The 15,249-nt window shown below is 43.6% G+C and overlaps 1 protein-coding gene across 1 annotated transcript in view; it reads right to left on the bottom strand.

Annotated features, from left to right (window-relative positions):
• The window catches only part of atm (ATM serine/threonine kinase), a 167,863-nt gene that overhangs the window by 51,547 nt on the left and 101,067 nt on the right, over positions 1 to 15,249 (bottom strand). Inside the window, exons 41-43 of the mRNA XM_043691843.2 lie at positions 13,855 to 13,943; positions 3,780 to 3,882; positions 191 to 339 (exon numbers count right to left, since the gene is read on the bottom strand). Coding sequence (XP_043547778.2) covers positions 191 to 339; positions 3,780 to 3,882; positions 13,855 to 13,943 — 341 coding nt within the window. The remainder of the gene's footprint in view (positions 1 to 190; positions 340 to 3,779; positions 3,883 to 13,854; positions 13,944 to 15,249) is intronic.

The following is a 15,249-nucleotide window of genomic DNA, read 5'->3' as shown; positions in this document are numbered from 1 at the left end:
CAAATCCTTTTTGAAAGCACTGACTGCATTTGCCTTCACTACTCTTTCAGGTATTCCAGTTCAGATCTGGGTTTCTGACTCAAAAAGTTGTTTTAATACAATGACAACAAATAAACCCCAAAAGCTAAGATATTCACAGACAAGTTGTGTGCAATTCAGTTTATTTGAAGGCAGAACACATTGTATTTACCTGCATGGGGGAACATGATCCCACTGCATGTTCCTCCAGGCTGCATGGAAATAGATTTCCTGCAATTCTTCACACCATTCTGCATTTTCAGCTTCAAGTCCCTTTAGATATGTAGTGAGAACGTGGCATAATCCAAAGTTCTGTAAAGCCTACATCAACAAACACAAATCAATTACAGATTTTAACAAACTATTTGTGAGTACAAATGCAGACAGGACTTGCAAAGGATCCATTGTTGGTCCATTCCTGAGGTTTTTAATCAAAAGAATACTGGAAAAGCATAACAGGTCAGTCAACAGTTGTAAAAGGAGTAAGAGTAAGCATGTCAGGCTTGCTCCTTTTTTCAGAACCAAAAAACTAAAATTAGGTTTTTATGGGATCCATGAAAACAACAAAGTGGGGAAGTATTAATACATATGCTAATTATAGATTTTGAGTTAGTAGGGCCGAAAAGTGTTTTATGAAGCAGTGCTATTTGCAAGTGTGATAATGTTTGAACATTGAAGTTCTGGAAGTACAAACAGATTGATCAAAAAATGAAGGACAAGTGAAGAAAAAGGTGAAATTAGATGCATTTCAAAAAAAAGATAAATTTGTAGGTGATGTTGTTAAGGCTGTACTTACTGATAAATGTTAATTGTCCTGAAAAAGTGGTGAACCTTGAAGACCTACAGCTGCTATCGCTGTAAAAACAGAACTCCCATCATTAATATATGTCTCTATGAGAATAGAGGGTGACATGAGATGATCTTGGAGATGATGCTGTTCTTTTGATATGTGCACTTTTGGGCTTCTTTGTAAAAATTCCAGAAAAGGGATTGTTTTATGCTTGGTGAGCTATTGACACATATAATGCAACCAAAGTAAACTAGTGGTCAGATGTATTTTGAGTCAAAGGTGCCTATCAAATGACTGCTCTACACTGGACAATGCTGACCTTCTCAAGTGTTGTTATTCTTTTACTTATCTAGATAAATGGTCAATATTCCTTTATCTTAGTTTGCAGATAAACTTTCATGAATCAGAACATTTATAACTTGTTAGTTTCTGACCTGCTCTTTTAGTTCATATGGCAAATCCAGTTGAGTTTCAGACAATGTCCAAAATGTTAATTTTAAAGAATATGGTAATGGTGGTACCAAAGGTGAGGTAGCTGCCTCTTTTCATATCAGAGGTTTTCAATGCCTGTCATTAATATAATCAGCCATTTGTCAGCCCACACCTAGGTGTTGTCCAAGTCCCTCTGTAAGCTAGAATTAGGGGCTTTATCAATGGAGGAATTGTGTATGGAGCTAAGCATTGTGGAATCATCAATCAACAGCTTCATTTCTGACATTATGACAGATTTTGTAAAATCAAGGCACTGCCCCAAGGGAAAGGAAAATCCTGCATATGCTGGATATCGGAAATATAAACACAAAATGCTGGAAATACTCAATAAGACAGGCAATATCTATGGAGGGAAACGGAATTAACATTTGAAGGCCTTGCACCATTCTTCCGATGCTTCCTGACACGGTATTTCCAGATTATCTGTTTTTATTGCCCCGAGGAAGTCTTGCAGCAATGTCTCAACATTTAAATAAGGCCTGTTCCATGAGAAGATTTTTTTCACATGTGTTAGGTATGGCTCTGGTTACTGGAGAGTTCCTTCAATGATACCAGTCTTTTACTCCTTTTGTACCACGGTCAGTCGAATGTTGCCTTGATATCAAGATCAATCACTCACAGCTTGTATGGAAATCAGATCTTCATATCTGAATTAGTTATGGTGCCCTTGATTATAAACACCCAATTTGCCCTTCACGGTGCCCATTCTCTGCCTTTGCTTCTTTTGGTCCTTTCTATAAGGATTCAACTTAAAAAGTTTTGATTTGTCAGGTGGGATGTGGTGAATTTAGTGCTTCCTTGGCCTTGTTTGATTTGAAAGATAAAAGGTATCTGAATTATCTGGTTTGCATTGAAGTGTCTCAGGGTCACTGTGCTCCTCTTCTGGACCTTTTCTGTCTGCATGATGATGATGGAATGTTGTCTAATAGACACAATGGAGTAATGACTGCATCAGCAGTATTTTCTTTCCTAATGGTGCAATAGCTTTCCAAACTTGGCTATCTACCCTAAGGTGCTAGTGAGGAGACATGGTTAAAAGGTAACCCAGGTTGATAAAGAAATGTCCCAGGATGTAGAGCAAATGAAAAAACACCAGACAAAATGGAAAATGTGTAGGGGAAGCATTGATAATAAAGGATGAAACAAGTACATTACTGACAAAGAACTGTCAGTTGAATTAGTACAGTTGAAAATTCACAATAGCAAGAATAAGAAAATACTGGCGGGAATAATGTAAAGGAAAAGGCTGTGATGAACTTTAATCTTTGTATAGGTTAGACCAATGAAGTTGACAAAGGTGGTTTGGGAGATGGGTTTGTAGAAACTTTTATGAAGCAATATATCACGGACCTAACTAGGGATAAAGTTAGTTTAGTATTGTACAACTGAGCAATTAATGTTTAACAGCAAAAACAAACCTTGAGGAATTGTGGTCACAATACAACTGAATCCAACATCAAATTTGAAAAGAATATTCTAAAGTGACAAACAGGAATCTTAAACCTAAACAGATTAGGTTTACATTGATAAATTACATTGATATAACAGGACAGCTGGTTATAGCTGAATGGGAAAATAGACTTTAAGGAATGGTGATAAATAATAACAAGCAATTCAAACTATTTAACAAGTATACATCTACTGAAATAAAACGCAGTGAGAAATATATGTCTGTGGCTTATAACGAAGTTAGGAATAATATTAGATTAAAAGAGGAGCCTCATTATGTTGCAAAAAAAAGTCATAAGTCTGGAAACTGACCTACACAGGCTGGCAAGTGGATAGACAGCACATTGAAAAAGATAGCTTATCATGCAGGCAGCCAATCATCATCCAACACCAGAGGCTGACTGGTCACAGAATCGTCTAACCTTTATTTTTGCAGATTTACTAAATTAAACATCTGCAGAGCTGCAAAATACTGAGAAGCAGGACATCATGCAATTTAGTATTATTCTTTCAATGAAAGTTGGTGTTGATGACTAGGTAAGCATTTATTGCTCATCCCTAATTGCCTTTGAGAAAGTGATGGTGAGCCAATTTTTGAATTAACATGCAGTTTAAACACATCCACAGAATCATTGTGAACAGCATGCCCAGATTCTGATCCAGAGGTCATAGTTATGGAAAATGCTGTCAAAGGAGTCTTGATGAGTTACTGCAGTGCATCTTGTAGATGGTACATACAGTTGCCCACTGTGGTGGAAGGAGGGAATGTTGACGGTAATTGATGGGATGCTAATCAAGTAGGCTGCTTTGTCTTGGATGGAGTTAAACTCCTTGAGTGTTGTCAGACCAGACTTATCCAACCAAGTGGAGTTTTTTCCATCACAATCATTATTGTTACAGTTATAATGCAGTACATAAATACCAGTTTCAGGACTTAAGACCGCACATATTCGTGCCATGATCTAATGGTGGAGCAGACTTGATAAGTTGATCGGCATAATTCTGCTCCTATATCTTTTGGTCTTGTTACCTGGACAATACCGGCTTGACGTGTAGAGACAGGGAGATTCATTTCAATATCATATGTTACAAGAGCTTTGTCCCATAGCACTTCATGTTCATATGTTCGAATTCTGTGTAAAGTTAAAATCAAATATTAGATTAGCCAAATGGAATCAAACAAATGGCAGCCTTCTACCAAAATTAAACATTTTAGTCAGTTACTTGACAAATGATTTGATTTCTATGTTTAATTTTTTAAAAGTAATCTGTGTTCATGATTGACATCCTCCTATTTGCATGAGATGATGGGAATGCAACCTCAGAACTTGGGTAAGTCAGATGCGATCATCTGCTGCACTTCTCTTGATGGTTGAACAAAATGATTCTGGAAAAGCAAAGTCTGTCATCAGTGTCAAAAATGAAGTTGATCTTTTCCAGTAGTACAGGATGATCTCTGCTGAAGTCATGTTTTGAGGGCTGATGCCTGCTTTGTAGTTTCTGAAAACAGATGTCATTGTGGTGGTAAATTCCTGCCCACAGCTGGTGTCACACGTGCCAGCTCGAATTTCTCCATTTGATGATCGATGTGAGAGGTTTCACCTCTTTTTTGACAGTATTCTTGAATGGGAGCTCTGAAGCAAGGGCTACTTTCCTGTTTCACTTATTTTTGATGATTCAACCATCTTTGAGCCTGGGCACATACCCATGCTTCATATTATGCTTTGTATGTTTGCTCTGGAAATAACTAATTAATTAGTGTTTTTGCCTTTCAATGTGATTCCAAGAGAAGTTTGTAAATATCAGAAATGGAAGTTATTGAACCTTTCTTCATACTAGGCATGAATTCTCCAGATTATGCTGATTTGATTTTATTTATTGTAGTCACATGTATCTACAGTGAAAAGCTTTGTTTTGTGAGTATTCCAGGCAGATCATAGCAAACAAGGACATACAGATCATAGGGTGCTTAGACAGAGTGAAGCATACAGGTTACACTGCACAGGAGGTGCACAAAACAAGGTAAACATTATTTGAAGTTAGAAGGGTCCATTCAGCAGTCTAGTATCAGCAGGGAAGAAGCTGTTCTTGAACTTATTGGTACATGTGTTTCCATATCTTCTGCTTTATAGAAGAGAGTATTACTGGGGTGGGAGGGGTCTGTGATGCTGGCAGCCTTTTTGCAGCAACGAGAAATGTAGATGGAGTCCATGGATAGGAGGTTGCCTTCCATGATGGTCTGGGCTGTGCACACAACTTTCTGTAGTTTCTGCTAGTCTTGGGCAGAGCAGTTGCCATACCAAGCTGTTATGCACCTGGCTAGAATGACTGCTATTATGCATCTGTAAACATTGGTGAGGGTCTTTATGAACATGCCAAATTTCCTCAGCCACCTCAGAAAAAAAGAGGCATTATTGAATCTTCTTGACAGTCACATCTACGTGGGAGGTCCAGGACAGACAGTTGATTATTGTCACTCCTAGGAACTTGACATTCTTGATGCTCTCCACCTCAGCTTCATTGATGTAGATAGGGGCGTGTCCTCCCCTTTCTTCCTGAAATCAACAATCAGTTCTTTTCTTTTTATGACATGGAGAGAGAGATTGTTATCATTGTATGACAACACCAAGCCCTCCATCTCCTTCCTGTATTCTGACTCATCGTTGTTTGCTATCCGGCCTACCATAATGGTGCTGTCAGCAAACTTGCAGATGGTAATCGTATGGAATTTGGCTACACAGCCATGGAGGTACAGGAAGTACAGGCTGTTACGCTATAACACGCATTTCGTTAATAGAAATTCACTGTAACACAATTAATGAATTTAAACATTGGTTGACTATAACGGGAGTACATTGCCAACACCTTATTAAGTGTTGTTTCTAAAGCTCAATTTTTCTATAATGCGGGGTTACACAAGAACTACCTATACCATTGGAGCCCCAGAACACATCCTTGCGGGGTACCAACATTGAGGATTATCATGGAGGAGTTGCTATTGTCTATCTTCACTGATTACGGTCTGTGGGTCAGGTAGGTGAGGATCCATTTCAGAGGGCGGAGCTGAGACCTAGGTCTCAGAGTTTGAAATTAGTTTGGAGGAAATTATGCTGTTGAAAGTGGAGCTGTAGTCAATGTGTAGGAGCCTAGTGTAGGTGTCCTTGTTATCCAGATGTTCCAAAGTTGAGTGTAGGGCTAGCGAAACAGTGTTGAAAATGTGTTGCTGGAAAAGCGCAGCAGGTCAGGCAGCATCTAAGGAACAGGAGAACATGGTCATTCCTGAAGAAGGGCTTTTGCCCGAAACGTCGATTCTCCTGCTCCTTGGATGCTGCCTGACCTGCTGCGCTTTTCCAGCAACACATTTTCAGCTCTGATCTCCAGCATCTGCAGTCCTCACTTTCTCCTAGGGAAATGGTGTTCTATATGGACCTGGTAGGCACATTGCAGGAGATTGAGGCAGGCTGGGAAGCTAGAGTTGATGTGGGCTATGAACAGCCTCCTGAAGCACTATGGTAAGGTGCTGAGAATACAGGTGTTACCAATAAGAATCTTAGCCCAACAGGACGTTTTACGTCTTCCATGTCTCCATTTGTTGTCAGTGTAAGTTGGAATTTGCCTTGCCAATGCAACAGCTAAGTTCTTCATCAAGAGAAGATTGTCTGAAACTGTACTTCCAAGGTAGTGGCATTTCCTATTCATTCACAGGATATAGGCGTCACTGGCATCAGCATTTGTTGCTGATCCTTAATTGCCTTGAGGGCATTTAAGAATCAATGACATTGTTGTTGTTCTGGAGTCACATGTAGGCCAGATCAGGTAAGGAAGACAGATTTCCTTTCCTCAAGGACATTATAAGCCAGATGGGTTTTTCAGACAACTGACAATGATTTCATGGTCATCAATATATTCTTAACTCCAGATTTTGTTGATTAAAATCAAATTCCACCCTCTGCCGTGGTGGGATTTGAACCTGTGTCCTCAAATTGTTAGCGGAGCCTCTGAATTAATAGTCTAGCAATAATACCACTAGGCCATAACCGCCTGGTTAGCATTTGCTAACTGCTTCTAGTGGTATGTTGTTGCATCTGATCGTAGTACCTTTTCTCCATAACTATAATTTTCTTGATACTAATGGTGACAAAGAATATACTAGAAATGAGACAGATTATCCATGAATCTTTGCAGCTAGTTGTCAGTCTGGGCATCTATTATTACTGGTTATCCCTCAAAGGTCAATTATATCCCCCAAGTCCAACTGTTGGTGTTAAGACTGATTGAGGATTTACAAAATTTACGCCACATAGGACATTAGTTGTAATGTGGGATATCTGGTCATCTATTAATTTGGATCATGGTTTGCTCTTTTTGTGGCTCTTTATTTTCCTCTTCTTTTTGTTGTAGTTGGGTTTCAAAATGTTAAAACAGTTTATTGTCGCTGGCTGCCGAGGTCCAGGATAATGGTCCCCAAAGAGTTGATGTTAGTATTGCATTTTTCAGGCTGGATGTTAGCACATCTTTGAAGCATTTCTTTATGCTCCTCCGGTGCAAAGAGAAGGTGACCTGTTCAGGAGACCTGGTATCTGGTATAGGAACTATATGGCGGATGATTACGCCTTATTGCTTGTGGCACCTCTTTATGAGATGACCCTAACGTTGGTGCAGGTATCCTACCAACTGCTAATAATCACTGCTTGCATTATCATGAAGGGAGTGAGGGATGGCAACAAATTTTGGAGGGCATGCATTCTTCAGAGGAATCTTACAGTAACTCATGATTTATAAAGTCAAAAGCCTTTATTAAGTCAGAAAATATTACATAGAGAGGTTGATGTCATTTGCAACATTTTCTGTGTGGTTGACAGCTGCAAAATCATATTGGCTGTGTCCACTGATATCCTGAACTCAGAGGGAGATTCTGGGTAACGTGTAGCATCACCAGCTTATAGAAGTCTCTAATCAGGACTTAATGTGCTTTAGTCTTAGCTTTAGGTCTCTATAGATAGAGGACTCTAATCATGTAAGGAAATATACTGCTTCAAAAGGGAAAGCATTGGTCAGGAAGACAGTGAAAAAGAGACAAAACAGAGTACAGGCTAAGACACAGCCCAGTTTCATACCATTCTGGATCTCAAAACTGTCAGAGGTGGAGCCACTGAAATGAATAATGTCATGCATCTTAACATAGAAGGACTATCAGAGTGTGCAAAACTTGAGAAGATAGCAAATTTTTTTGTTATAATCAATAGACTCCCATTCCAGTTATGGGGCCAAATACTTTTGAGAAATTCACAAAAGCAAGGTGGAGTGAACATTAGCTGTTTTTTGCATTTCTCTTGCGGCTAACAAAGGGGATGATCACGTTTACTATAAACCGCTTGCTCCAAAGTCAGATTGGGGGTCAGACAGATTGAATTGCCTTCCACTAATATTAAGTATTATAACCTGTTCAATTACATATTATTTAATTTCTGTACCTAATTTACTGAAAATAACTTGTGCATGCAGGTAAACCAAATGCAAGTATGAGCTTCGATGGCATCCATTTGTTTAGTATATTATGGACTACGCCCAGGGTGCACGTCACTTCTAGGAGTGTGAAGGTCATCTGTTGAGGCTGCAAACCATCATTAATGGCAATCCCTTATGACTCCAGTCAGCTACAAGAACTCTCTATACATCAATATCAATTTTGGACAATTTGCAGACTTCCAAATTGGGAAGTTTGGGTGGGGGGGGGGGGGGGGGGGGGAGCGAGAAGGGCACAGAGGTATGTGCATTTGTTCTCCACACCTGAAGCTGCCTGTTCTTTGCAATTATAAAGCTCAGTTTAAACTTGAAGAAAACAAGTTACCTTTCCTGCAGCAGTTGTTGTGACTTTTGAATTTATAAAAAGACATTTCACATGTGAACCATCCACTCTGTGTCTCTTACAAATCAATGGAAGCAGTAAAAGAAACTGAACATCAAGTGCATGGCAAGCTGAAAGAAGATCATCTCAACATTGGAATTAGGAAGCAAATACCACTGAACTGACTTTCCATATTTTTCTACCTCTGTCAACAATCCATTTGTTTATCTGTGTGTGTTTGCATTAGGGGGAGTTCATAAAGAGATTAGAATTTTAGTCATATGCCAATGGTTTATATCAATTTCCCTGCAACTGTAGTATAAATACTTATACTAAATAATTCTTGATTAGTACAAAAACCCAGACCATGCATTCTATGAAACTTGGTATATTGGGGTATTTCTGCTTACCTTAAAAAAAGCTTGGATATTTGGTACACCTCCAGGAATAATGGTGCTTGACATATGGTTCACTACCCCAGTGGGTTGTAACATTTGTAATCCAAATAATTAATCCAACCTCATTTTTTAATCATTGTGTATATAATACTTTTACAATGTCTCTTCTATTCTGAGAATAGTATTGTTTTGACAAGTTATTCTTCTGTTATCTCTTTTAAATTGCTATGTACAGCAGAATGGTCCACAACGTGGATTTTAGAGGAGTCAAACTGTAAAAATTTCAAATGTTAGTGTTATATAATTAATGTGGTTAGGAGGTTCTCTTGTAGTATATGGCAAAGTTCTGCATCTCTTTTGTCATCCACAGGAAGATGCACCTTGAAAACCCAAGCATTACAAAGTGGTGGAAGTATGCATTGTGAATTGCCTAACACTATGGATCACACTGTGTCAAACATTTGAACTGACTACGAAAATATATTGCAGTTCACCATTAACTGAAAACTCCAGCAATGTTCCCTCAGTCAGATAGCCTGTACAATGCACCAACTTTAGAATAAGGTATAGTCCAAGCTCCGGCAAGATGCGACAGAGTAGGACGCTCCAACCAGAGGTCCACTGCTGTGCCTGATCTTTTGTTTCTTTTACTTTCCTTCCTCTCTTTTTATCAGCCCTGGAGCAGCACAAGGGGAAGCCTGAGTCCCGGTGCGGCACAAGGGGAAGGCTGAGTCCCGGTGCGGCACAAGGGGAAGGCTGAGTCCCGGTGCAGCACAAGGGGAAGGCTGAGTCCCGGTGCAGCACAAGGGGAAGGCTGAGTCCCGGTGCAGCACAAGGGGAAGGCTGAGTCCCGGTGCAGCACAAGGGGAAGGCTGAGTCCCGGTGCAGCACAAGGGGAAGGCTGAGTCCCGGTGCAGCACAAGGGGAAGGCTGAGTCCTGGAGCAGCACAAGTGGAAGCCTGAGTCCTGGAGCAGCACAAGGGGAAGGCTGAGCCCTGGAGCAGCACAAGGGGAAGGCTGAGCCCTGGAGCAGCACAAGGGGAAGGCTGAGCCCTGGAGCAGCACAAGGGGAAGGCTGAGCCCTGGAGCAGCACAAGGGGAAGGCTGAGTCCCGGTGCAGCACAAGGGGAAGCCTGAGTCCTGGAGCAGCACAAGGGGAAGGCTGAGCCCTGGAGCAGCACAAGGGGAAGGCTGAGCCCTGGAGCAGCACAAGGGGAAGGCTGAGCCCTGGAGCAGCACAAGGGGAAGGCTGAGCCCTGGAGCAGCACAAGGGGAAGGCTGAGCCCTGGAGCAGCACAAGGGGAAGGCTGAGCCCTGGAGCAGCACAAGGGGAAGGCTGAGTCCTGGAGCAGCACAAGGGGGAGGCTGAGCCCTGGAGCAGCACAAGGGGAAGGCTGAGCCCTGGAGCAGCACAAAGGGAAGGCTGAGCCCTGGAGCAGCACAAGGGGAAGGCTGAGCCCTGGAGCAGCACAAGGGGAAGCCTGAGTCCTGGTGCAGCACAAGGGAAAAGCTGAGTCCCGGTGCAGCACAAGGGGAAGCCTGAGTCCCGGTGCAGCACAAGGGGAAGCCTGAGTCCCGGTGCAGCACAAGGGGAAGCCTGAGTCCCGGTGCAGCACAAGGGGAAGGCTGAGCCCTGGAGCAGCACATGTGGAAGCCTGAGTCCTGGAGCAGCACAAGTGGAAGCCTGAGTCCTGGAGCAGCACAAGGGAAAAGCTGAGTCCCGGTGCAGCACAAGGGGAAGCCTGAGTCCCGGTGCAGCACAAGGGAAAAGCTGAGTCCCGGTGCAGCACAAGGGGAAGGCTGAGTCCCGGTGCAGCACAAGGGGAAGGCTGAGTCCCGGTGCAGCACAAGGGGAAGCCTGAGTCCCGGTGCAGCACAAGGTGAAGCCTGAGTCCCGGTGCAGCACAAGGGAAAAGCTGAGTCCCGGTGCAGCACAAGGGGAAGCCTGAGTCCCGGTGCAGCACAAGGGGAAGGCTGAGTCCCGGTGCAGCACAAGGGGAAGGCTGAGTCCCGGTGCAGCACAAGGGGAAGCCTGAGCCCTGGAGCAGCACAAGTGGAAGCCTGAGTCCTGGAGCATCACAAGGGGAAGGCTGAGCCCTGGAGCAGCACAAGGGGAAGGCTGAGCCCTGGAGCAGCACAAGGGGAAGGCTGAGCCCTGGAGCAGCACAAGGGGAAGGCTGAGCCCTGGAGCAGCACAAGGGGAAGGCTGAGTCCTGGAGCAGCACAAGGGGAAGGCTGAGTCCCGGAGCAGCACAAGGGGAAGGCTGAGCCCTGGAGCAGCACAAGGGGAAGGCTGAGTCCCGGTGCAGCACAAGGGGAAGGCTGAGTCCCGGTGCAGCACAAGGGGAAGGCTGAGTCCCGGTGCAGCACAAGGGGAAGGCTGAGTCCCGGTGCAGCACAAGGGGAAGGCTGAGTCCCGGTGCAGCACAAGGGGAAGGCTGAGTCCCGGTGCAGCACAAGGGGAAGCCTGAGTCCTGGAGCAGCACAAGGGGAAGCCTGAGTCCCGGTGCAGCACAAGGGGAAGCCTGAGTCCCGGTGCAGCACAAGGGAAAAGCTGAGTCCCGGTGCAGCACAAGGGAAAACCTGAGTCCCGGTGCAGCACAAGGGAAAACCTGAGCCCTGGAGCAGCACAAGGGGAAGCCTGAGCCCTGGAGCAGCACAAGGGGAAGCCTGAGCCCTGGAGCAGCACAAGGGGATGCCTGAGTCCCGGTGCAGCACAAGGGGAACCTGAGCCCTGGAGCAGCACAAGGGGAAGCCTGAGTCCTGGAGCAGCACAAGGGGAAGCCTGAGTCCTGGAGCAGCACAAGGGGAAGGCTGAGCCCTGGAGCAGCAGGGGAAGCCTGAGTCCTGGAGCAGCACAAGGGGAAGGCTGAGTCCTGGAGCAGCACTAGGGGAAGCCTGAGTCCTGGAGCAGCACTCGGGGAAGCCTGAGTCCTGGAGCAGCACAAGGGGAAGGCTGAGTCCCGGAGCAGCACAAGGGGAAGGCTGAGCCCTGGAGCAGCAGGGGAAGCCTGAGTCCTGGAGCAGCACAAGTGGAAGGCTGAGCCCTGGAGCAGCACAAGGGAAACCTGAGCCCTGGAGCAGCACAAGGGGAAGCCTGAGTCCAGCACAAGGGGAAGCCTGAGTCCCGGAGCAGCACAAGGGGAAGCCTGAGTCCTGGAGCAGCACAAGGGAAGCCTGAGCCCTGGAGCAGCACAAGGGGAAGCCTAAGCCCTGGAGCAGCACAAGGGGAAGCCTGAGTCCTGGAGCAGCACAAGGGGAAGGCTGAGCCCTGGAGCAGCAGGGGAAGCCTGAGTCCCGGTGCAGCACAAGGGGAAGCCTGAGTCCCGGTGCAGCACAAGGGGAAGCCTGAGTCCCGGTGCAGCACAAGGTGAAGCCTGAGTCCTGGAGCAGCACAAGGGAAGCCTGAGTCCTGGAGCAGCACAAGGGGAAGCCTGAGTCCTGGAGCAGCACAAGGGGAAGCCTGAGTCCCGGTGCAGCACAAGGGGAAGCCTGAGTCCCGGTGCAGCACAAGGGGAAGCCTGAGTCCTGGAGCAGCACAATGGGAAGCCTAAGCCCTGGAGCAGCACAAGGGGAAGCCTGAGTCCTGGAGCAGCACAAGGGAAGCCTGAGCCCTGGAGCAGCACAAGGGGAAGCCTGAGTCCTGGAGCAGTGCAACTTACCTTGGTGCAGCTGAGTGCCGGTGTGGAGTGGACTGGAGGCTTGGAGCAGAGCAGCGCAGTTGTTGGACTGGAGCCTGGTGCAGGTGGTCAGACGAGGTGCTGAGTTGTTGCTATTTGAAATTCTTTTCCAGGCTGTAATGTCAGTCCTTTAACTACGTATAATTATCTTATTTCTAACTTATTTTTTAGACACTGTAAATAATGCCACTATTTTTCCTTTAATCCTCTTTTGTATCCCAGATTTGTACCCAGATACTTGTACTTAAGATGGCACCATTAAAGGAAGCCATTGTAAAAACATTTCACTGCACTCCAGTACTGGAGTACATATGACAATGAAGATATTCTATTCTGTTATTTTGGTGGCAACAACAAACAGTGACTGCAAAATCCATCACAGCACTGAAACATTCAGAAGACTGCAGTCACCTGTAATTTTCACCACTGAAAGACTCAAGCAGGGAATATGAACTAATGAAGTTAGGAGTCTAAATATTCCTTTGAGTAAACTCTATATCAACAGCAATCTCTAAGTGCAAATGTCTCATTATTTCCCCATTTTCTCAGATTATATATGTTGTATGTATCTTTGGGTCTCCATTATGGTTTATTGTTACTTAGAAGGTACATTGCTCACTGACTCCTGTGGAATTTGGTCATATTTATCTGACATTTATCACAGATTACAAAAATAGAGTCAAGAGTTGGGGGCAGTGGCCATGCAACTGCACTAAATGTTTTGGGTGAGAAGGACAAATTAACTCAGAATTTCTACTCTGATTAGTAAGCACTGGTCATCTGAGGGAAGTACGCAGATGCTCATAACGGAAAAATCACATAAGGAGGTCCTGTGGCATAGTGTTACCTAACTCTGAGCCAGAGGCCTGGGTTCAAGTCCAGAGCTGTGTCATAGCATATGTGAACAGGTTGATTCAAAAATATTTAAAAGGGAAAGATCAGTCTTTACTATGACAGCAACATAAATGATGGTAATAATGGTGTCAAAGCCCTACATGCAAAGAATTGGCAATTGGAGGTCTGCCAACATCCAGTGAACTGAAAAAAAACAGCTGAGGTAGCTATCTTCAGAAGTGAATTAGTATGGAAAAAAATAACTGGACAAAAATGCAGAATTCAACATAACCAGAACTGTCACAGGGTAAAGTATGACGAATGTTTAACTTTGTTTGTTTTTACCTGGCAAGTGGGTGTAACATCTTCCCTCCACCACAGCCATACAAACTATCAGGTTCTCCTATACTTCTGTACACATCAATCAGGAGCTCCTGTAAGAAGACAATAAGTTAAGCTGGATAACTTTGACAATGAAACTACTTTGTTAATATGGATTAACCGCACTGAGGAGCCAGTAGTCAGCTGAAACTTCACCTGTGAAGAACTAACATTACAAACTTAACTTTTTGTTACAGAAATCAGGAACATCAAGATGACCTGCAGAATGGAATAACATCATTCCTTGTTCAATAGCTTTTCTCAAGCCCGAATGCTATCATCCTTAGAACATGGAATACATCACAGAGATACAGAGTTTAAACATAAAAGAAATTTCAAGTGCCATAGCACCTATTTTGGGAAAAGGACTGATTACATTTGGAAAGAAATTGTCTCCAGATTTGGTGTACAAGACCTTCACAAACAACATCAGAATGTAGAATGCTTTTAATAATGGACTTCCAACTGTTTTCCAATTCTATCTTTCTCCATCCTGAAACTTCTGTTTGCTCGCGTGTTAGTGAGAGTATATCATGGATTTGAGACTGTTTTCCTATTTAGTAATGCTTCTTCTTTTAACCAAGTGAGTTTATTTCAGTTATAAAACAAATTCTTTACATGCTAACTTAATAGGTCTGGCTAGCTTGTTTCTTTATATGTGGTCAAATAAATATTGAATTGAAAACCAAAACTGTTAGAACTAACCTCAAAAGTGCAAAGAAAGGAATTTATTCAATTGTAACACAGAGAGCAAAGTTGCTCTTGCAGACTTCTAGCAGAGACATGCTAAGTCATTGGCCTTCTTTGGTGCTGTATCATTCTTTGATTTTATTGGAATTCTATTAACACCTAAGTTAATTATGAGACAAAGCAAAATGGTAAGTTGTGACATTAAATTATTACTCATATTCAGCTAATTCATAGAGTCATAGAAATACACACCACAGGAGGCCATTTGGTCCACTGTATGTCTGTGTATCTTTTCTCCTAGCCTTGTTTCTAACAGTTGGGTCATGGATTTCAATTGAATTGTTCCATGCTTATTGGCAAAGTACTGTTGTGGTTTACCACTGCCTCCAGCAGGATTGCTGACCAGAAAGTCGCTTGCTATCTTACTGCCAACAATTGAAATGATGTTTACAGACTGACAATCAGTCTGCTCGGCGATGAGGCAAGCACAACTTCCATGGTCAATAACGGTATGGGACATGAATCTCAAATGTTTGGCCCAGAGGTATGAACATTACGTCTGCAACACAATATCTTCCTCTCCACCTCCCTCTACATTGTGTCTATGCCAATTGAAAAAGAGAAATTTACTCAATTCGTACTTTCCAACTCTTGGTCTTTAGCCTTCTA

The sequence above is a fragment of the Chiloscyllium plagiosum genome, unplaced genomic scaffold (assembly GCF_037043375.1).
Source record: "Chiloscyllium plagiosum isolate Xiang-an unplaced genomic scaffold, Cpla_swu_hap1 HiC_scaffold_6, whole genome shotgun sequence".
Lineage (NCBI taxonomy): Eukaryota > Metazoa > Chordata > Chondrichthyes > Orectolobiformes > Hemiscylliidae > Chiloscyllium > Chiloscyllium plagiosum.
The sequence above is the reverse complement of the archived record's forward strand: the minus strand, read 5'-3'. Positions and strand labels throughout refer to the sequence as shown.